Source organism: Scyliorhinus torazame, chromosome 5 (assembly GCF_047496885.1).
Source record: "Scyliorhinus torazame isolate Kashiwa2021f chromosome 5, sScyTor2.1, whole genome shotgun sequence".
Lineage (NCBI taxonomy): Eukaryota > Metazoa > Chordata > Chondrichthyes > Carcharhiniformes > Scyliorhinidae > Scyliorhinus > Scyliorhinus torazame.
The window spans coordinates 207,894,451-207,917,635 of NC_092711.1; the positions used below are offsets into that span (position 1 = coordinate 207,894,451).

General features: G+C 51.8%; 1 protein-coding gene across 1 annotated transcript in view; it reads left to right on the forward strand.

Moving 5' to 3' along the window:
- The window catches only part of LOC140420914 (sodium- and chloride-dependent neutral and basic amino acid transporter B(0+)-like), a 59,099-nt gene that overhangs the window by 11,407 nt on the left and 24,507 nt on the right, over positions 1–23,185 (forward strand). The window contains exons 2-3 of the mRNA XM_072505061.1: positions 3,689–3,807; positions 14,627–14,726. Coding sequence (XP_072361162.1) covers positions 3,689–3,807; positions 14,627–14,726 — 219 coding nt within the window. The remainder of the gene's footprint in view (positions 1–3,688; positions 3,808–14,626; positions 14,727–23,185) is intronic.

A 23,185-nucleotide genomic window follows, 5' to 3' on the forward strand; every position in this document is an offset into this window, starting at 1 on the left:
GCAGACCCACAATCCTCAGATTCTGTTGCCTGGATCTGTTTTCAAGGTATGTCATTTTGGCTCGCAGACCCTTGTTGGTCTCTATCACTCTCCGCAACTCCTTCCCCATTGAGGTGAGTTGATCACTGTGCTGCGATAATGCCTCTTCCACTTCCTTCAGTGTCTCACCTTGCTCCCGCACCTCCGCCAGATACCGCCACCCTCACCGGGGCAATCACCTCCTCCACCAGCACTTTCAATACCACCCCCATCTCAGAGAAAGAACAAAGAAAAGTACAGCACAGGAACAGGCCCTTCGGCCCTCCAAGCCTGTGCCGACCATGCTGCCCATCTAATCTAAAATCTTCTACACTTCCTGGGTCCTTATCCCTCTATTCCCATCCTATTCATGGATTTGTCAAGATGCCCCTTAAATGTCACTATCGTCCCTGCTTCCACCACCTCCTCCGGCAGCGGGTTCCAGGCACCCACTACCCTCTGTGTAAAAAACTTGCCTCGTACATCGCCTCTAAACCTTGCCCCTCGCACCTTAAACCTATGCCCCCTAGTAATTGACCCCTCTACCCTTGGAAAAAGCCTCTAACTATCCACTCTGTCTATGCCCCTCATAATTTTGTAGACCTCTATCAGGTCGCCCCTCAACCTCCGTCGTTCCAGTGACAACAAACCGAGATTATTCAACCGCTCCTCATAGCTAATGCCCTCCATACCAGGCAACATCCTGGTAAATCTCTTCTGCACCCTCTATAAAGCCTTCACATCCTTTTGGTAGTGTGGCGACCAGAATTGAACACTATACTCCAAGTGTGGCCTAACTAAGGTTCTATACAGCTGCAACATGACTTGCCAATTCTTATACTCAGTGCCCCGGCCAATGAAGGCAAGCATGCCGTATGCCTTCTTAACTACCTTCTCCACCTTTGTTGCCCCTTTCAGTGACCTGTGGACATGTACACCTAGATCTCTCTGACTTTCAATACTCTTGAGGGTTCTACCATTCACTCCTTCTTCATCGCTTCCATGTGTTTTGTGAACTGATTTTCAAGTTCCACAGCCATCACCTCGGTCATTTCTTCTGCTGTGAGCGATGCGGCCTCCCCTGGTGCTCCAGCCTCCACTTTCCTTACAGTTCCTGCGCTGGCTTTCTCACTCACCGGCGGACTTCCGTTAACCCCCTTCTTCACGGCCGTTTTTCTCCCAAACTTGGACATTTCTCCTCCCTGTGCCTTCTTACAGCCTTTTCAGCCTCTGTTGCCCCCGTTAAAACGCCGAAATTCCTATTACCGAGTGGGAGTCCTCCGGTGTGCGGCTGCCTCCCGCCCGCCATCACCGGAAGTTAGCATTATTTATTTATAATTCCATGTGCATCTCAGTAACTCTGCATGAGTTTGCACTTCTTCTTCCCTCCAGATCTCTGTTACTTTGTCCCATGACATTACATCATACTTTCATCAGCACCAGTCACTTTACTCTTCAACTTCCCCCTAATACTTATCCCAACTATATTCATCCTCCTCCAGACTATTCCAATGCTCTCCAGGCCAGCCTCCCAATTTCCACCTTCCAAAACTTCACCTCATCCAAAACTTTGCTGCCGTTTCCTAATTCACACCAAGTCCCATTCCCCCATAACTGTTGGGTTCACTGACCTGCATGGGCATCTGGAACACCAACTCTTCAAATTTCTAATTCTCATTTCTGCATTAAAATTCCCAAGGCCTCACTCTGCCCTATCTCTGAAATCTCTTTCAGCCTTCCAACCTTTTCATGACATCTGTCCTCCTTCAGCAGCGACATAGATAGATAGTACCGTACAGCACAGAACAGGCCCTTCGGCCCTCAATGTTGTGCCGAGCATTGTCCGAAACCAAGATCAAGCTATCCCACTCCCTGTCATTCTGATAGAACATAGATAGAACCGTACAGCACATAGTTAGAACCGTACAGCAACCTTGAGTCAATTCCTAACTTCCTTTGCCCTACCATTTTCAGTCATCTAGACCTTAAACTATGGAATTCTCTTATTTATTCGGAGAGGTAGGAGAAGCTGGGGCAGCTCTTCATGGAAAACAGGAGGTGGAGAGGAGATTGAACAGACGTGTTCAAAATCATGCGGGGTCTCAACAGAATAGATGGGGAGAGACAGATCACATTGGCAGAATGGTTGTGAACCAGAGGACACATATAGAAGAAGCGCAGGTAACATGTGGAAAAGCATTTTTATTCAGCGAGTGTTTAGGGCCTGGAATGGATTGCCTGAGACAGTGGTGGAAGCAGAATCAATTGTGGTTTTCAAAGAGGAATTAGATAATTACCTCCAGAGAAATAAAGCTTTACAAGGATACAGGAACAAGGTGGGGAAGTGGGTCTAACTGAGTTAGTTGCTCTTGTAGAGAGCTCACATGGTCACAATGGGCCAAATGGCCTCCTTCTGTGCTTCAGCCATTCTAAATTCTATCTCCTCTTTAAATGTTACCATAAAGCCACCTCTTTAATGAAAGTTTATGGTGCCTGTCCAGATGTCACCTGTTTGGCTCTGTGTCAAGTTTTGTCAGCATATGATGCTGTGAAATAACTTTAGAAGTTTTATGACATATTAAAAGCACTATCTGAATGCAAGTTGTTGCCATCATCAGTGGCATTAATTCTATGCCAGTCCACTCCTTTTTCATAGAAATTACAGTGCAGAAGGAGGCCATTCGGCCCATCGAGTCAGCACCAGCTCTTGGAAAGAGCACCCCACTTAAGCCCACACCTCCATCCTATCCCCATAAACCCATAACACAGTAACCCCACCCAACACTAAGGGCAATTTTGGACACTAAGGGCAATTTATCATGGCCAATCCACCTAACCTGCACATCTTTGGACTGTGGGAAGAAACCGGAGCACCTGGAGGAAACCCACGCACACACGGGGAGGATGTGCAGACTCCGCACAGACAGTGACCCAAGCCGGAATCGAACTTGGGACCCTGGAGCTGTGAAGCAATTGTGCTATCCACAATGCTACCGTGCTGCCCATTAATCCTTCATCCTTTGTCCTGATCCTCCTTCATCCATAAATTCCAATTTGTTCACAATTTTTGCCACGGTAGGTCATGCTTGAATTCACCTCTGCAGTTAGGTCCAATTATCACTGACCTACATTGATTTCTTGATTCACATGCATTAACTTTAAAAATTGTCACCTTCACCTTGGTTTGTCCTATCTTCCTTCTGCAATCTCCTTCAACCTATATTCAATTCCAAATACTCCACACAGCGAACTCCAATCTTTTGTGCATCATCCGACGATTGGTGGGACAGATTTCAACCTCCTCAATCCTACTTTGTTCACCAAACCTTTTGTACATTTTAAGGCAAGAAAGAAGCCTGAGACCTGTTCACCTCAAAACAAGGCACACCCCAGTCTCCAACTTGACATGCTCTGGGGAGCGCAGGCCGTAGGGATGTCCTGTCCCCGTGGGAGCACACTTCACCCCGAGTTCTGTTCAATGATGCCTGCTGAAATTACTCTTTTCAAATAATGCCAGATGGAATTGATCCAGCCGAGTTTAAATTTTACCATGTCCAGGAGGGAAGGCGTTGGGTGACAGAAGGGGGAAGAGGGAGGGAGCGGAGACGATGCCTTCTAGTTCATTCTGTGCCAGTTTGTGATTGATATCATTCCATTTTTGTTTCACCAGAAACACTTATAACAAGCATTCAGGATGAGTTTCCATCATTACTACGAAAAAAACGCCCTCAGGTGGCAACCATTGTTTGTTTGGTTTTGTACATACTCGGGCTTTTACTGGTAACAGAGGTACGAAACTCTTTCATTGGATTACTACAATTCTTTGTGTATTATGGCTCTTATGCTCTGAAGAACAAGTTACATTATATGCTCCCCACATGACGTATTGGTACCATTTTGCTGAGAATTCATGGAGCTGCAATATTAACTCCTGTTTCTTTCTCCACAGAGGCTGCCTTGACTGCTGAGTATTTCCAGATTTTTCAGTTTTTATTCCGGATTCCAAGTTCTTGCACTATCTTCCTTTGTGTTGATTTTGTTTCGACATATTTAATATTGTGCAGTGAGCTCAGGCAGGACGTGTTCAAATTCTCCCAGCCATCACTATAAAGCAGAGTAAATGGGCAAACTGACCATGCCAGATTGTGCAGGAAGCCATACAGATGGGGGTGGGGTGGGGGGGGGGGGGGTGGTGGGTAGTGAAAAAGAATGTGGTAGTGATAGGAGATAATATCGTTAGGGCAGGAGAGACACTGTACTGTGGTAGTGATAGGAGATAGTATAGTTAGGGAGGGAGAGACACTGTACTGTGGTAGTGATAGGAGATAGTATAGTTAGGGAGGGAGAGACACTGGACTGTCGTAGTGATAGGAGATAATATAGTTAGGGCAGGAGAGACACTGTACTGTGGTAGTGATAGGAGATAGTATAGTTAGGGAGGGAGAGACTAGGGTCTTAAATCTAAACAAAGCAAGCTGCATCGGAATGAAGGATGAGTTGGCTAAGGGAGATTGGAAAACTACATTAAAATATATGATGGAAAACAAGCAATGGCTAACATTTAAATAATTAATATTAATTTAGTTTAAGTATACATTCCTTTAAGGCACGAAATCCCTGTGAAAAAATGGTCCAACCATACCTATCAAGAGGAGTTAAAGATAGAAGGATGTTCCAGAAACTAGTGGTAAGCCTGAGAATTGGGAGGATTTTGAAGTTCAATAGATGTGAACAAACAAATTGATTAAAAAAAGAGAGAAAATACAATATAAGTATAGACTAGCAATAATTTCTGTCATGGGATGTGAACTTCATTGGCAAAGCCAGTATTTGTTTCCTATCCCTAATTTCCCTTGAGAGATGGTGAGCCACTTTTTTGAACCACTGCAGCCCATCTGGTGTTGGTACATCCACAGTACTGGGGAGGTGGGGGGGGGGGGTGGGGGGGGGGGGGGGTGGGGGGGGGATTTCCCAGATTTTGATCCAATAGAAGTGAAGGAACGCTGATGTAGTTCCAAATTGTAATGTTGTATGACTTGCAGAGAAGCATGCAGATTATGAACTAATATAACTTGCCCAGGACAGCAAGAAACTTCAGAGAGTCGTGAACACCGCGCAATCCATCACACGAACCCGCCTCCCATCCATTGACTCCATCTACACCTCCCGTTGCCTGGGGAAAGCAGGCAGCATAATCAACGATCCCTCCCACCCGGCTTACTCACTTTTCCAACTTCTCCCATCGGGCAGGAGATACAGAAGTCTGAGAACACGCACGAACAGACTCAAAAACAGCTTCTTCCCCACTGTCACCAGACTCCTAAATGACCCCCCTCTTATGGACTGACCTCATTAACACTACACCCTGGGTGCGATTCTCCACTCCCACGCCGGTTGGGAGAATCGCCTGGGCAGCCAGAATTTCCCGCGACGCCGGTCCGACGCCCTCCCGCGATTCTCCCAAGCGACGAGAACGTCCCCGTCGAGTTCCGCACTGTGAAGGCCGGAGAATCGCCCGAGGCACCCAAAATGGCGATTCTCCGGCACCCCTGCTATTCTCAGGGCCGGATGAGCCGAAGTCCCAATGGCGTGACCCCAGTTCACGCTGTCGCCGTTCACATCTGCCTTTTAAAGTCGTCAGCCAGTCGTGCTGGCTGACGCTGAGCAGGGAGGCGGTGAGCGGACTGTTGTGCAGCGCCTGGAGACCGGGTCGGCTTCCCCGAGAAGGCTGCGGCCAAAGGAGGGATGCGGGAGAGTGTTCAGGTGGGGGGGGGGAGGGGGGGTGCGTGAGAGTGTGCAGGTGGGAGGGAGGAGGGGGGGTGCGTGAGAGTGTGCAGGTGGGGGGGGGGTGGGAGAGTGTGCAGGTGGGAGGGGAGGGGCGGGAGAGTGTGCAGGTGGGAGGGTGGGGAGAGTGTGCAGGTGGGGGGAGTGCGTGAGAGTGTGCAGGTGGGAGGGGGGGGCGGGAGAGTGTGCAGGTGGAAGGGGGGGAGTGCGGGAGAGTGTGCAGGTGGGGGGGGGGGTACGGGAGAGTGTGCAGGTGGGGGGGGGGGGCTGAGGGAGAGTATGCGGGTGGGAGGGGGGTGAGGGAGAGTTTGCAGGTCGGGGGGTGCGGGAGAGTGTGCAGGTGGGGGGGGTGGGAGGGTGTGCAGGTGGGAGGGGGGAGCGGGAGAGTGTGCAGGTGGGAGGGGGTGAGGGAGAGTGTGCAGGTGGGGGAGGGTGCGGGAGAGTGTGCAGGTGGGGGGGGTTGGAGAGTGTGCAGGTGGGGGGCGGGAGAGTGTGCAGGTGGGAGGGGGGCGGGAGAGTGTGCAGGTGGGAGGGGGGGGCGGGAGAGTGTGCAGGTGGGAGGGGGGTGAGGGAGAGTGTGCAGATGGGGGAGGGTGGGGAGAGTGTGCAGGTGGGGGGAGTGCGTGAGAGTGTGCAGGTGGGAGGGGGGGGCGGGAGAGTGTGCAGGTGGAAGGGGGGGGAGTGCGGGAGAGTGTGCAGGTGGGGGGGGTACGGGAGAGTGTGCAGGTGGGGGGGGGGCTGAGGGAGAGTATGCGGGTGGGAGGGGGGTGAGGGAGAGTTTGCAGGTCGGGGGGTGCGGGAGAGTGTGCAGGTGGGGGGGGTGGGAGGGTGTGCAGGTGGGAGGGGGAGCGGGAGAGTGTGCAGGTGGGAGGGGGGTGAGGGAGAGTGTGCAGGTGGGGGAGGGTGCGGGAGAGTGTGCAGGTGGGGGGGGTGGGAGGGTGTGCAGGTGGGAGGGGGGAGCGGGAGAGTGTGCAGGTGGGAGGGGGGTGAGGGAGAGTGTGCAGGTGGGGGAGGGTGCGGGAGAGTGTGCAGGTGGGGGGGGTTGGAGAGTGTGCAGGTGGGGGGCGGGAGAGTGTGCAGGTGGGAGGGGGGGCGGGAGAGTGTGCAGGTGGGAGGGGGGGGCGGGAGAGTGTGCAGGTGGGAGGGGGGTGAGGGAGAGTGTGCAGATGGGGGAGGGTGCGGAAGAGTGTGCAGGTGGAGGGGTGCGGGTGAGTGTGCAGGTGGGGGGGGCGGGAGAGTGTGCAGGTGGGGGGGTGAGTGTGTAGGTGGGAGGGGGGTGAGGGAGAGTGTGCAGATGGGAGGGTGGATGAGGGAGAGTGTGCAGATGGGAGGGTGGATGAGGGAGAGTGTGCAGGTGGGAGGGGGGTGAGGGAGAGTGTGCAGATGGGAGGGTGGATGAGGGAGAGTGTGCAGGTGGGAGGGGGTGAGGGAGAGTGTGTAGGTGGGAGGGGGGATGAGGGAGAGTGTGCAGGTGGGAGGGGGGATGAGGGAGAGTGTGCTGATGGGAGGGGGGGTGAGGGAACGGAGTGCAGGTGGGAGGGGGGTGGGGAAGAGTGTGCAGGTGGGAGGGGGGATGAGGGAGAGTGTGCAGGTGGGAGGGGGGTGGGTGAGAGTGTGCAGGTGGGAGGGGGGTGAGGGAGAGTGTGCAGGTCGGGGGGGGTGAGTGTGCAGGTGGGGGGGGGGGTGAGGGAGAGTGTGGATGGTATCATTTATCCGCGGATGCCACATGTCAGCCACCCTGATATGGCAGGACGGTTACGAGGACACGGCCGCAGGGTGCGTGTGGCTGATGGGAACAGGCGAGTGGCACACTGGTGAGCAGTACTGTGTGAAGTGACCGTTGGGTGCAGACAGTGACCAGGTGTTAGGCTGGCTGCGTGTCTGCATCGCGACCAGGCCACCGGGGCACACAGGGATCCCATGCAGCCCGGCTGACGAGGTGTGGAAGAACCTCCGTGTAACATGTCGTTTCTCTGCCCCCCACCACCCTCCTGCAGGTCACCATGTCTGCCAACCAGACAGCGATGTTCACTGCCGTGGTTGGAGCCGCAGTTCTGGAGTTTCCCATCCGGCAGCATAGAGTCGGATGGCCCACAGTGGCTGTAGATGCAGCGGTCGCCGGTGCAGCAGAGGGGATGGCCGCGGAGTGGCCCGTCGTCGACACGCAGGCCGCAGGCGCTCAGGGCCCGAATGTACAGGGGGATGCCGAGGGGAACATTGACCACCAGATGGCGAGGAATGCAGAGGAAGTGCTTGGGGGGGAGCAGGAGGAGGAGAAGGAGGAGTAGGTGGAGCAGGAGGATCCACTGATGGTGGTGCCAGGGCGCCACAGGCGTCCATCTAGGCCGAGGGTGTACCGTGACAGAATGTTGTTCAAGGCCCTACCGGACATCACATGCAGGAGGAGACTACGGTTCAGCAGGGAGACGGTCGCACATATATGCCAGCTCGTGGCGCACCTCGCACCACGTGGAATGGGAGGAGGACACGCGATACCAGTCTCTGTCAAGGTGACGGTGGCCCTAAACTTCTATGCGACTGGTTCCTTCCAGGCGCCGAACGGGGACCTCGCCGGGATATCACAGGCATCGGCCCACAGGTGCATCAGGGCCGTCACCGAGGCCTTGTACGCCATCACGGACAGGTACATTCAATTCCCCGAGGACCGAGCACAGCAGAAAGCACGGGCACGTGGATTCGCCAAGGTGGCCGGGATACCGATGGTCCAGGGTGTCATCGATGGTGTGCACGTCCCCATGCACCCACCTGCAGACAACAGGGAAGTGTTCATGAGCAGAAAGGGTGCATACTCCATGAACATTCAGGTGGTGTGCGACCCCCACATGAAGATCATGCACGTGTGTGCAAAGTACCCCGGCAGTGTGCGTGACGCCTACATTCTGGTACAGTCGTTCATCCCCGCAATGTTCGATGGATGCCCCCCCCGGCTGAGGGGCTGGTTGCTGGGCAACAAGGGCTATCCATTGAGGTCATGGCTGCTGACGCCAATACGGAGGCCTCACACCAACGCGGAGAGCCTATACAACGAGGCACATGCAGCAACCAGGGGTGTGGTGGAGCGGTGCTTCGGGCTGCTGAAGATGCGCTTCAGATGCCTGGACCGATCAGGAGGGGCCCTGCAGTACCGGCCCGACAGGGTCGGTCGCATAGTTGTGGTCTGCTTTGCGCTGCACAACATAGCCATGCAGAGGGGAGATGACCTGGTGGAGAAGCCGGAGGGAGGACCCGACGGCACCGGAGCCAACGCAAACGAGGGGGATGGGGAAGAGGAGGATGCGGAGGATGAGGATGATGGATGATGGGGTGCATCAGGGTGGGGGGAGGGGTGCAGGACGCAGACACTGCCCGGCAGCACGTTACGCCCAGGAGGCTGCGCGACGGCACTGCCGCGGACAGCGGGCATGTGGCCGTTGGTGGGGGGTGGGTTGGTGGTGCCGCACGGTTCACGCACTATGGGGGTGGGATTCGCTGAACACTGCCACTTGCACCGTCACTCCTGTACACGGGCACCACACAGCACCCTCCACCTCCCCACCCCCCCCCCCCCCCCCCCCCCCCCCGCACCGCGTTCACGGCAACAATTTCACCTCACCTTACCAATGCGGCACTACGGGATTGCACAACATTGATGATTGGGTAAGCGGGTGTGAACTGTGCCATGTTGAATGATGACAGCCCGCTCTGCGATGAGCTGTGTGCTCAGATTCGCCAACCGAGGTCTGACTCATGGCTATAGCTGAACCATGCACTCCGGTGGTCACAGCCTTCGTGACGGATATTTCACCACATGCCCGTGTGGGGTGGCTGGCGTCGGTGTACCGAGGACAATGGTGTCCGATTATGGGGGGGGGGGGGAAGGGTCAGCACATCCGGAACAGACCTTGAACGGCTCGTATACCACGACGCCAATCGGGCACCCTCCCGGGCCCCCTGGCACCGGACATAGCACACAGTCTTACAAATCAAATTTAACAAATTTATTCCTGTGGTGAACATAGGTGCCCTACCCACTACAACTAGACTGTGCCCTGCACCCGTGCCAACTTCTTACGTGCCTAACGACTTTGCCTTGCGGGCCCTACCACTACGTCTAGGTGTGTTCCCAGATGGTACAGCAGGAGTGGAGGTGGACTGCTGAAAATCACGCCCTTCGACATGGCTCCCCTTCGGCACACGTTTCCTGGGGCGGGTCGGCTTCGATGGGCCAGACTGCTCTGCGGGCGTGCTGGATGGTGTGGTGCCACCCTGACCTGCCCGCTCCCCAGATGCGCCAGGGACGGAACGGGGGGAGGCCGAGTGTACCGGGACGTCCCTTGGTGGAGCTACCGGGACGGGCCCCAGAACCTCCTCCTCCCTCGGGGAGCCCAGTGGCCCCCGGGCCTCACTGTGGGACGGAGATGCGCTCGGAGACATGCCCCGTCGCACCCCCAACACCTGGCGCTGCCAGTCCTGGAGGCCTGCAGCGGTATCGAACATGGTCCGAATGTTCACCGAGACGGGGCCCAGGGAGTGCCACATTCCTGCCAAGGTCTGTGCGATCTTGACCCATGAGTGCGCGACGCCATCCATCACGTGCGCCAGACGGTCAATGCTCTCCGCGACCGTCTGCTGGGACTGAGCCATCGCTTGCTGGGACCGGGCCATGGCATGGTGAGACTCAGCCAGGGCCCGGAGAGCGGCGGCAATGTCGTGTTGGCTCTGGCGCATGGCTACCTGTGAGAGGGCAGCCCGCTCCTGGGCCATGGATGACGCGTGCACGTCAAACCCAATGCCTTGCAGAACCTGACCTATGGCCAAAACCCCTTCACCCATTGCCTCCACCGCGGACGCCACCCATGCGGTGTCGGCCTGGGTGGCTGCAATGAGCGGCACCACTCCCTGCTCCTGGACGCAGATAAACTCCTCCAGCTGCGTGTGCAGGTCCTGGAAGATGGCCCTTATCCCGTTACTCAGTCCCTGGGTGTCCATACGCATCGGTTGTCCGGGTGGGTCAATTACATCCAGAAACCCGGGAACAGTCTGGGTGGCAGCTGGTTGCTGGGCCTGGCTGCCCTCCGACCGTCCAGCCCCTCGGCTGCTCCAAACTCCACCTGCTGTACCGGCTCGGCTGTGGGGTGCGCACCAGACCGTGACCCGGGAGCCTCATCACTTATATGCCCAACCGAGGTGAGTGTCTCTGCGATGGTGAACGGTGTGTGAGACAGCAGTGCCGCAAGCTCGAGGTCATCATCTGTACAGACGTCTGGTGTGTATTGGTCCCCCTCATTGCCCGGCGCAAGCTCCAAGCGGGCCATGTCGTCTTGAGTTTGATCCAGCGGGTGTGTGGCCGTGATGTGGGCTTCGGCATTACTGTCCACCCTGTGCCCCTGACTAATGTCTGTCCCGGAGGTCTCAGCGTCCCGGTCCTGTGTCCCAGACTGTGAGGTCTGCCCTCCTGTCCGACCAACTGCCAACCTCTGGCGTGTGTCCCTGGGTGCCGTTGCGGTGGGTGGCGTTGCGCTGCTTCCTGGGCGAGACGTCCCTGAAGGTTCGGCGGATGGCCCTGGGGAACATAAAAGATTCAGGGTTTGTTAGACACGGTGGCCCGGGTGTATGGTGGTGGTGGGTGCACAGTGTGAGGGGGGATGGGATCTGGGGTGCAGTGGCCAGAGTGTGAGGGGGGATGGGGTCGGGGGTGCAGTGACCAGAGTGTGAGGGGGGATGGGGTCAGGGGTGCAGTGGCCAGAGTGTGAGGGGGGCGATGACGGGTTGGGGGTGGAGAGGACATGCAGGGTTCTCTCACTTGCTTCTGCGCCTCCGAGCTGGCATGGCATGACCTCCCGGGTGGCGGATCCCCCAGCGAGGTCCAGGGCCCTCTGCTCGTGAACTGTTAGGGGGTGCAGGACCGGAGAGCCCCCTCCGGTTCTCATGCGCTCCCGCTGGTTATGCGCTGTCTTGTCCTGGGGGGGGGGGGGGGGGGGGTTGGATAAAGCATCACCATTAGGCGGGTATCATCAGGGCATGCAGATATTGACAACATTGTTGCTGGTTCAGGAGACAGCACGCCATGGGTTCGCTCCAGGGGGGTCCCGGGGCTCATGTGGGTCGAGTAGATAGTTAGGCACCGTGACCCCCCCAAACCCCCCTGACCCCCCCAACATCGCCCCTGATGCCCCAGTCCCCCCCAACACTCCCAACCCCACTCCCCCCCAAGAGTCTTCCAATGTCTCTGTGGGAACTTCTGTGTAGCCCCAAACTGACTTCCATCAGCAAGGGCCTCTCTGGCAACTTGCTTTAAATGTTTTCATTTTCTAAATGAACATTCTTTTGTGTTGGGGGGGGGGGGGGGGGGGGGGCAGGCAGGCGGGTGAGGGGGAGGAGATGTGTTGTCCAACTCGACTAATTACTGCCCATCAGTTTACCCTCGATCATGAACAAAGTGATGGAAGTTGGATGGATGTAGGGCACCTTTTAAATATAGCACTTAGATATGATGGTGGGGTGGACGCCGTCATGTTCATCCTGCCACTATTAATTTCAATTAATACCTCTTGGCTTCTTGTAACCCAACTTAAATTTTTATTTTCCCAGATCCTAATTTGAAACAAATGCCTTAATTTCAAGAGAAAGAGGAAAAATAATTACCTGACTTCTTGCGGTGTCACACTTTGAGATTCTTTGGAGGCCTGGAATGATTTCCCCGCTCCCTCTCCACTGCTTTATTGATCCCCAGTGCTCTCATCTCTCCTGCTGGACTTTGAGTTATTCTCTCGCTTATTCTCTCTGTCTCCCCTTTTATCGCTCCTTTTATCAAGCAGTTCACTTGATCGGCACCCCACACACCAACTCAATAATCCATTCCCTGCACCACTCTTGCACAATGGCAACAGCGTGTGACATTTACAAGATGCTCTGTCGCATCTCAACAAGACTCCTTCAACAGCATTTTCCGGGCCTGCAATCCATGATCTGGAAGAGCAAAGGCAGTGCGACATGGGAATACCATCACCTGCAAGTTCCCCTTCAATTCATACACCATCCTGACTTAAGAGTATATCGCTGTTCCTCCACTGCTGCTAGAACAAATTTTGGGTACATAGAAACATTGGAATTAGGAGCAGAAGTGGACATTCCTTCCTTCATGCCTATTCCACCATTCAATTAGATGAAATGAAATGAAATGAAAATCGCTTATTGTCACAAGTAGGCTTCAATGAAGTTCCTGTGAAAAGCCCCTAGTCGCCACATTGCGGCGCCTGTTCGGGGAGGCTGTTACCGGAATTGAACCGTGCTGCTGGCTTGCCTTGGTCTGCTTTCAAAGCCAGCGATTTAGCCCTGTGCATATAGTGATATAATGGAGGTTAAATATAATGCAAAGATATTTTATGTAGAACTGGATATTTCATATTAGTCAAATATAAGCAATTCTCAACATCAAGAAGCTTTGGGGAAAAAAATCAGGACATAATTAAATGCATGAAGCACAAAAGTCAATCTATCTTCTGACCTTTTGTGGTGTCAGGCTGTCCTTTTCATTTGCTACATGATGAATTATAGCTGTCAATCTGATTTACCTTTTGCAATTGCAATAAGTTGATACCAAAGTTATAAACAATTGTTAATACTTTAATAATGCAGGAAGCCCTTGCTTAGCATTAAGAACATAGGAACATAGCAGGTACATATCATAGGAACATAGCGTCTACACAATGCCTTTTTTCATTCCTATTGCTCCCCAATTAGAACTCTGCATTCACAGATAGTCTGATGGGTATAACATTGTTCCACATGACATCATGTTATCCAAGAAGCAAATAACGTTAAGTGAGGACTTACTATAGTGACCTTATCCAATTGTAATTGCAGGATTTTTCAAAATCAGCCTGAAATATGTGTGGTGTGAGGGAAAAAGGGGTTTAACCACTGCTACTTTCCAAACATCCTTGAATCGAAGGACAGCCAGAAATAACCTTCCTCACAACATTAGATAAAGAATATATTTTTCATGTTTCTCTTGCTGAAGATGTTTGTTGGGGCCTGAACATTGAACCAGTTATCGGGTTTGCGGATGTGTGAAAAATAAAAAGCTTTACTGTCATTACTGCTGCTCTGTGAAATTATTGCCAAAGGATTTGTGATGGAGTGAAGGGTGGGGTGGGGGGGGGGGAGTTTTTTTTAGGCCTGAGACAATGGGAAATATTAAGTGAACCAAACGGTTTAGGAGGAGGCCCTTCGGGCCCTCAATCCTGCTCCGCCATTCAATAAGATCTTGGCTATTTCGACTGCGGCCTCAACTCCACATTCCACCTACTCCCGATAGCCTTTGACTCCATTGTTAATTAAACACTCCATGTCCTTGTCTCCGCTGTTCTCTGTGTAAGGGAGTTACAAAAATGCACGACACACAGAGAAAAAATCAATTCTCCTCAGCTCTGTCACAACCAAAGAAATAGTTCCTCAGAATTATTAAGTAACAAAGGACAACAATGTAACTGTTGCGAAGGATATATTCCATTGAACTATAGTGAAAGCAAAATTGGCTAGAAGAGAATGAAAGTTATTTTGACCTGATGTGCCAGGCAGTTTGGCTCATATATGTCGTATATCCCACCCTATTTTTCCAGTGGGTAAGATTGGGTGACTGGTCGAAATGGTCATTTTCCCATCAACTGGGCAAGGTTAAAACTTCCCCCAGTACGTGCATTTTCTCGTTCTCAGATGTTGATTCGCTGCCTTTAAGTTCATTTAAGAAAAAAGGTTAGAGCAACGTACAGTTTTCTGCAAAGGATCATTTTCTTCATCACTTTCTCTAATATCTTTTTAGGCTGGGATTTACTGGATAAATTTACTTGATCATTACTGTTCTGGATGGGGCCTAATCTTGATTGCTGTACTGGAACTCATAGCCTTAAGCGGCATTTATGGTAAGTGCAACAAAATCAAGTCAGATGTTGAAGGGGTTAAAAGTCATTGAATGTGGAAAAGTTTCGGGGAAACTACTAGGGCTGCAAGGTGCAGCTGCAAAAACAATGGACAAAGAGGAACTTTGATACAACACAAGAAGGCTGTAACTACATACATCACTGCTTTCCAGATAACAACCCAGTACTGCAAATGTGTTTCATTAAAACCATAAGTCAGTGGTCACGGTGCCAGACAGTCAAGAACCATATATATCTATTTATTGATAATATAGCTATGTGTACATGCTTTGTTGATGATTGGATATTGTATTTAGACATGCAAAGAGTTGCTGTAATTAGTTAAGTACTACTGTGAGAATCAAATGAAGTAATTAGGACTATTAATTGTGATTGGATACTGGTTACCTTCAAATAAGTGTGCAATTTCGATTGGTGCGTGTAAATTACTTGTAGTTCAGCCTAAAGGTATAATTATTGTTGTATTCCTTTGTTTGGGGAACTTGTGGATCACGTGGTGGGAAGCAGGTTCTCCTGCTAGAGCTTGAATAAAGATCTTAAGCGAGAACTCCAAGTCACTCAGGGAAGTGAAGTACATGGTAGCTGGTTACCTGTGAAATTCCTCTATCAGTTTGGTGAAAAGGATGGGATCCGCCCGGGCTAACTGAGAAGGCAGAACTACGGTTTGGTGAGTATTATCTGTTTTTTGATGATACTCTCCGACCGGGCGCTGTCAGACTAGATCAGCAGATGCGTAAAAGGCAGATCCATACCCAGGGGCCAGGTGACTGAAAGAGTAAGGAGAACATCACAGGGACCATGGTGAGAAATCACAATCTCGCAAAGGGGATTGATTCTGATCTGGATTTTGAAATGGCAGCCAGTGCTGAAAAATCTGAACTAGTGTTCACTGCAGAGTGGGAAGGTGAGGGGACTACGTCTCGACAAATCGCCCGCAGGTACAGAATTTTTTTTTTAAAAAATATTTTTTATTCTCCTTTTTCACATTTTCTCCCAAATTTACACCCACCAACAACAAACAATAATCAGTAACAAATATGTCAATCCCCATATCAATAGCAACGAACCCATCCTCCCACCAAACCCCAAACATTATCCCGCATGTTCACATAAACAAATGACAAAAAAGAATCAGGAATCACCCATAGTCACCATCAACACACACTGCACCCCTCCCCCACCCCCACCCCCAACTAATGTTCAATGTTATCCAGTTCTTGAAAGTGCATGATGAATAATGTCCATGAATTGTAGAACCCCTCCATCCTTCCCCTCAATTCAAACTTAACCTTCTCAAGAGTCAAGAATTCCAACAGGTCCCCCCCGCCACACCAGGGCACTGGGTGGAGAGGCTGCTCTCCATCCCATCAGGATCCGCCTTCGGGCGATCAACGAGGCAAAGGCTACAACATCTGCCTCTGCACCCGTTTCCATCCCTTGCTGGTCCGACATCCCAAATATGGCTACCCGGGGGCCCGGGTCCAGATTCATGTGCACCACTTTAGAAATTACCCTACAAACCTCCTTCCAGTAATCCTCTAGCTTTGGACAGGACCAAAACAGATGAACGTGATTAGCGGGGCCCTCCCCGCAACGTTCACGCACATCTGCTACTCCTTCAAAGAATTGGCTCATCCTCTCCCTCGTGAGGTGGGCTCTGTATACCACCTTCAGCTGTATCAGCCCCAACCTCGCGCACGAGGTGGAGGCATTCATTCTCCGGAGTACCTCACACCAGAACCCTTCCTCCATATCCTTTCCCAACTCTTCCTCCCACTTTGCTTTGATCCCTTCCAGTGGTGCCTTCTCCTCTTCCAAAATAGCTCCACTGGGAAGCTCTGTATCTCCTTTCTCGCAAAATCTCGAACCTGCATATATCGAAACATTTCCCCCTGCTCCAGCCCATACTTCACTTCCAGCTCCTTCAGCCCTGCAAACCGACACCTAAGAAACAAATCTTTTAGTGCCTTAATCCCCTTCTCCTCCCATTTCTGAAAATTCCCATCCCACCTCCCTGGCTCAAATCTGTGGTTCCCCCGAATCGGCATTTCCCTTGACCCTGCCCCCAACCCAAAGTGTTGGTGAAACTGCCTCCAAATTCTCAATGAAGCTATTATTACCGGACTCCCTGAGTACTTCCCCGGGGCTATCTGGAGCGGCTCTGTTGCTAGTGCTTTCAATCCCGACCCCCTGCACAAGCTCTCCTCCATTCTGACCCACTAGGAATCAACCCCTCTGACCCAGCTCCGCACCTTCTCCACATTCGCCGCCCAGTAATAATACATCAGGTTCGGAAGACCCAAACCCCCTGCCTGCCTTCCCCTCTGTAGCAGCACCCTTCTACCTCTGGTCACCTTCCCTCCCCATATGAACGAAGTAATCCTTCCCTCAATCTCTCTGAAAAAAGCCTTTGGCAGGAAAATCGGCAGGCATTGAAAAATAAACAGAAATCGCGGCGGCACGTTCATTTTAACCGCCTGTATCTGACCCGCCAGTGACCGAGGGAGACCATCCTACTTTGCCAGATCAGCTTTCACTTTTTCCCCACCAAACTAGAAATGTTGTACCTGCGGAGCCCCCCCCCCCTCCCCCCCCAGGTACCTAAAGTGAATCCCTGCCCTACAGAATGGCAGCCCAACCCCACCCCTGCCCCCACCCCCAGCCGAGACACCACAAAATACTCACTCTTATCTAGATTTAGTTTGTACCCCGAGAAAGACCCAAACACTCGAAGCAGCTCCAATAGTCCACCTATCGACACACTCGGTTCCGACACGTATAACAGCAAATCATCAGCATATAAGGACACCCCATGCCCTATCCACCGCCCCCCCCCCCCCCCCCCACACTATTCCTTTCCATACCCCCGACCTTCTTAATGCGATTGCCAATGGCTCAATCGCGAGTGCAAACAGCAAGGGGGACATAGGACATCCCTGCCTAGTCCCACGGTGGAGAGAAAAGTATCTCGAGCTGATGTTGTTTCTGCGGACACTCGCCCTCGGCTCCTTACAGTAGCTTTACCCAGTTCACAAATCTTGGTCCAATCCCAAACCGCTCCAGAACTGCCATCAAGTACCCTCATTCTACCCGGTCAAACGCCTTCTCAGCGTCCAATGCCACAACCACCTCTGTTTCCTTCCCCTCTGCCGGTGCCATAACGACGTTCAATACGCTTCTAACATTTGAAAAGAGCTGCCTCCCTCTCTCGAACCTCGTCTGATCTTTTCCTATCACCTTCGGGAGGCACTCCTCCAGCCTACCCGCCAGTATCTTTGCCAATACTTTTGCGTCCACATTCAGAAGCGATATGGGCCTATACGACCCATACTCTGTCGGATCCTTATCTTTTTTTAGGAGCAGGCAAATTGATGACTGCCCCAAAGTTTGTGGCAACACCCCCTTCCCTATCGCCTCTTCAAACATCCCCCCCATCAGGGGTGCCAGCTTATACTTGAATTTTTTATAATATTCCACCGGAAACCCATCTGGCCCCACCACCTTTTCCCCAACTGCATCCTCCCAATCGCATCCTTTATCTCCTGCTCCACTATCGCTCCTTCTAATGTAGCCCTGTCGCCCTTCCCTAACTTTGGGTACTCCAACCCATCTAGAAATTCCTGCAGCTCACGGTCTCCCCCAGGTGGCTCTGACCTGTACAACCTCTCATAAAATTCCTCAAAAACCTTGTTAATCAGATCCGGAGCCACCACCAACTTCCCTGCCCTATCCCTCAGCTGAACAATTTCCCTTGCTGCTGCTTCCCTCCGGAGCTGACCTGCTAACATACTCTTTATCTCCATGTTCGTAAACTGCACCTCTTGCTCGTCTCAGTTGGCGCACCGCCTTCCTGATAGATAGTCGGTCAAAGCTCGCCTGTAGTTCCTTCCTCTTTTCCAGCTTCGCTGGGTCCCCATCTTCTACATAACTCCTATCTACCTCCAACATCTCATCTATTACCCTCTGCCGCTCCAACCTCTCCCCTTTGTCCACCCTGGCCTTAACCAAAATCATCTCATCCCTCACCACCGCCTTTAGAGCCTCCCAGACAACTGCCTTCGACACCTCACCCGTACAGTTGAAACATACATATTCCTTAATTACCTTTTCAGTTTTGTCACAAACACTTGGTCCCCAAAAGTCCCACATCTAATTTCCACCCTGGCCTCTGCACTACCCCCTTCCCCAGTACCATATCCACCCAATGAGGGGCATGATCAGACACTGCAATTGCCGAGTATTCCGACCCCTTAACCCCAGCCAGCAAAGCCTTCCCCATCACGAAAGTCGATCCGCAAGTATACCTTATGGACTGCTGAGAAAAATAGTACTCCCGTTCCCTCAGGTGCAGAAACCTCCAAGGGTCCACCCCTCCCATTTCCACCATTAGCCCAGCCAACGCCTTCGGCCCCCCTGATGGGACCAGCGAGCGCGGCCGTGACCTGTCCAACCTTGGCACCTGCACCAAGTCCAGTCCCCCCCCCACTATCAGTTCGTGTGTGTCCAAGTCGGGGATGGCCCCAAACACCTTCTTTGCGAATCCCACATTGTCCCAGTTGGGACCATATACACTTACCAATGCCACTAACCTCCTCTGCAGCGCCCCTGTCGCAATCGCATATCTACCCCCTGATCTGCCACCACCTTCTCCATCTGGAAGCGTACTCTTTTGCTGACCATTACCACTACCCCTCGAGCCCTTCTATCAAAACCAGAGTGAAACACTTGGCTAACCCAGCCCTTTTTAAGTCTCACCTGGTCCTTCACCCTCAAGTGAGTCTTCTGCAGCATTGCTACATCGGCTTTCAAACTTTTAAGATGCGCAAGCACCCTTGACCTCTTGACTGGACCTCCTAACCCCATCACGTTCCACGTGACTATCCTAACTAGGGGTCTCTCACCCCCCTCCATCCTTCTTATCCACCATCATCATACCACCGGGCCCTGCCCCATGAGCCTGACCCGCCCCTATCCATTAGTAAGATCGAACCCCTTCCCCCCCCTCCCCTCTCAAAACCCCTCCCCACATTTCCTCTCAAAAACACCTCCCAGCATCAATCCCTTCCCCTCCTCCTCGCTCGCCTCGTAGGCCCATCAAAACCTGCTCCAATGTCCGCAGCCCTCCTCTCTCCTCACCTCCGTTCACTAGCCGACTTTAGTTAGCTAGTACGGGTGGCTCTCCCGCCAAGATATACCGTCCCCTCCCACCCAGTCCCAGAGAAAGTAAAAACAAAAACAACAATCCAACCCATACAATTCACTACAATAAGATATAACCGTCGCAACACAGAATGCCACTCAACCCAACCAATAACTTGAACTCTGTAACAATGTGAAGTGAAGTGAATTACAATACACGTCAGTAAAAAGAAAGTTATTGCATTTATACATTTTTCAGCTCCCCAATCACAGTCCACAGTCTCTCTTCCAGCTCCGCTCCGCACGTCTGTCCCAAGCCTTCAGCTCCCCAATCACAGTCCACAGTCTCTCTTCCAGCTCCGCTCCTCACGTCTGTCCCAAGCCTTCTGCCCTCACGAACGACTCAGCTGCCTCCGCTGTCTCAAAAGAAAAGTCTTTGGCATCATACATCACCCTCAGCTTCGCCAGGTATACGCACCCCCTTTTTGTACAGTGCCGCCTTCACTCGCCCGAACGCCGCTCGCATTTTTGCCAACTCCACCGTCAGGTCCTGGTAGATCCGAACTCTAGCACCATCCCACTCGCTTCTGCTTCACCCAGCTTAACACCTTCTCCTTCATGCAGTACTTATGGAAGCAGATAATTACTGTTCTTGGCCGCTCATTCACTTTGAGTTTTGGCCTTAATGACCGATGAGCTCGGTCCAGTTCATACCGGGAGGGGTTCTCACCCTCCCCATCAGCTCCACCAACTTCTTAGCACAGTACTCTGTTGGCCTTGGACCCTCTGCCCCTTCGGGCAAGCCCAAAATTCTCAGATTGTGCCGCCTCGAGCGGTTCTCCAAGTTCTCGAGCTTTGCTCGGAGCCCTCTGTTGACCTCCACCACCCTCCGCAGCTCGTCCCCCATCGAGGTGAACTGGTCGCTGTGCTCCGACCCGGTCTCCTCCACTTCCTTCATCTTCTCACCCTGCTCTCTGACCTCGGCCGATATCTTTGCCAGAGCTACCCTCACCGGGGCGATTGCCTCCTCCTCCAATCACTTCAATGCGACCGCCGTCTCCTTCCTCAAAGCCTCCATGTGCCTCACAAACTGCTTTTCCAGCTCCACCGCCATCACCTCTGTCATCTTCTCCACGGTAAGTAGTGCGGCCCCACCATGCGGTCCGGCATCCGCCATCTTGTCAGCACGTTTGCTCATCCTCTCATTCAACGGCGAGCCTGGGTTTCCTCCCTTCTTCGACGCTGCTCTTCACATCCTTTAACGGCTTATTATTTTTCTTTTTTTTTCCATCCTTCAATCTTTTTTTTTTTAATACAAAAAACAAAATAAATTTCCCCTTCCTTCAAAATAAGGGGGGAAAAAACTTTCACCAAATTTCTTTAATTCTTCTTTCTCTTCTTTTTTGTATTCCTCCAGAATTTCCCTGGGACCGGACTTCAATCTTCTCACCACATTTTAGGTGAGAGCCATCCGATGTGAGACATCCCCCCCCCCTACATCGCGCCCTGGCTTCGGGCCTGCTGCCTCGGCCTCCGTTTCGTTCCGCCCCCGCTGCTCGAACCTCTGCGCGTGCTGGGCCCGACGCATCAGCACCAGCCGCCCGACACCCGCGCCGGGTTCCTTGCCGATTTTCAAACCGGCCCCGCTTGCTACCCGGGACGGCCCCAAAGGCCGGCAATAATCGGGGGGGGGGGAGAGCAAAGAATTGGGGAAGCCCCCAAAAGCGCCGCAAATAGTGGCCACCGGCGGGAGCTCTTCTCAATGCGGCCGACCCGCTCGCAAACGCCACCGGAAGCTCGCAGGTACAGAAAATTAATCGGCAAAATGCAAAAACGGGTGGATTCCAACAGACACGCGGTGTCCAGTAAAAAGTGGTTTAAGGCTCAAACAAGTGATAAAAACTGAGTCAGTCACTGTGCTTATCTTGAGCTTCTACTTACAGCAGCAAAGGTAATTCAGAAGTATATGGGACAGGCTCCACTCGCTGATGTGCAGGTCACCACAGCTGACCGATTCCTCGCAGAAACACTGAACAATGATTGGCATTTAGAGGGAGAGGCGTCCATCTGAGAATTTTTACTCCACCCCTTTTCAAGCTAGCAAAGAATTACCTCTTATCTGCTAACATTTGAAGCTCATCACAGCTGAAGATGTATTTATATTTTTACAAAATTGGGAATTACAAAATTTTACATTTTTGAATTGTCATATCTGCTGAGATGAATTAACCCTTTTTGCCCCAAGCAGTAGTGTTTTGCTTGACAGATAACTGTAAGTGGAACAAGATTTGCAGTAGCTGCAAGAATTTGAGAATATATTTGTAGACTTTCAATATCACAGCAATAGTTAGTCCCATTCAAAATCTAGTGAAGTAGTGGGGGGCATCTAGTGAGGAGTTAGAAAGACAAAATGGCTGGAGAAGAGAGTGGTTGCTTTAATCAGTCTGAAAAACAATGCCCAGCAACAGCACCGGCATTAGGGCTGCCAGATTTGACTCGCCCATTCCACGTCTACTACCATAATAATGGGAATTATTATACTGCTATAGTGATCCAACAACATGGAGATCATAAGCAACACGCAGCTTACTCTAACAAGCACTCAGCAGTTGCTGTGGGATTAACCAGATGTATTCAAGCTCGGATTGTACAGCATAGATGGTTCCTCTGTTGGGGGAGGTGATGTTACATGCAGAACACGCCTTAGTACAGATTCTGAACAAGGGAAGATTGAAAACAGTTTCAGACGCGAGGTGGGCCCAATGGGAGAATCTACTATTCCCCACAAATGGGTGGATTACAAGAGCTAGGAATGAGGGAAATAACCCAGGGGGCTATACCAACATTGAAGGAAAGGGTCATTTATATGACGCATAGATGGGAGATGAGGAAGTGAGTAGGGCAAGAGAAGAGGTATTGGAGGGGGCTGATGTGACTCTGTCAACAAGTAACAGCAGAGTGAATGGAGAGCTAACACAATGGGCAGGACAAAATTAAAAATGTAATCTATTTGACAGATAATGAGAATGACAATGATAAAAAATAACTGACATTTAATGAGAAAAAAATGCACAGAGTTTAAGTCGTTTCTATTGGTATAAGAACAAAGTTTCTTTGAAGGAGTATTAAATAAACATTCATGGAAATCCGAATGCCAACAGCACTGTTATTTGAATTTGGGACAACAAATTGGAAGTGAAACATGTAATGTAATTTAGCAAATTGTTTTTAAGAATAATGTCATCTAAGATAAAGAACAAGCAATCAAAATATATTAATGACTCAAATCAAAATATTCAATT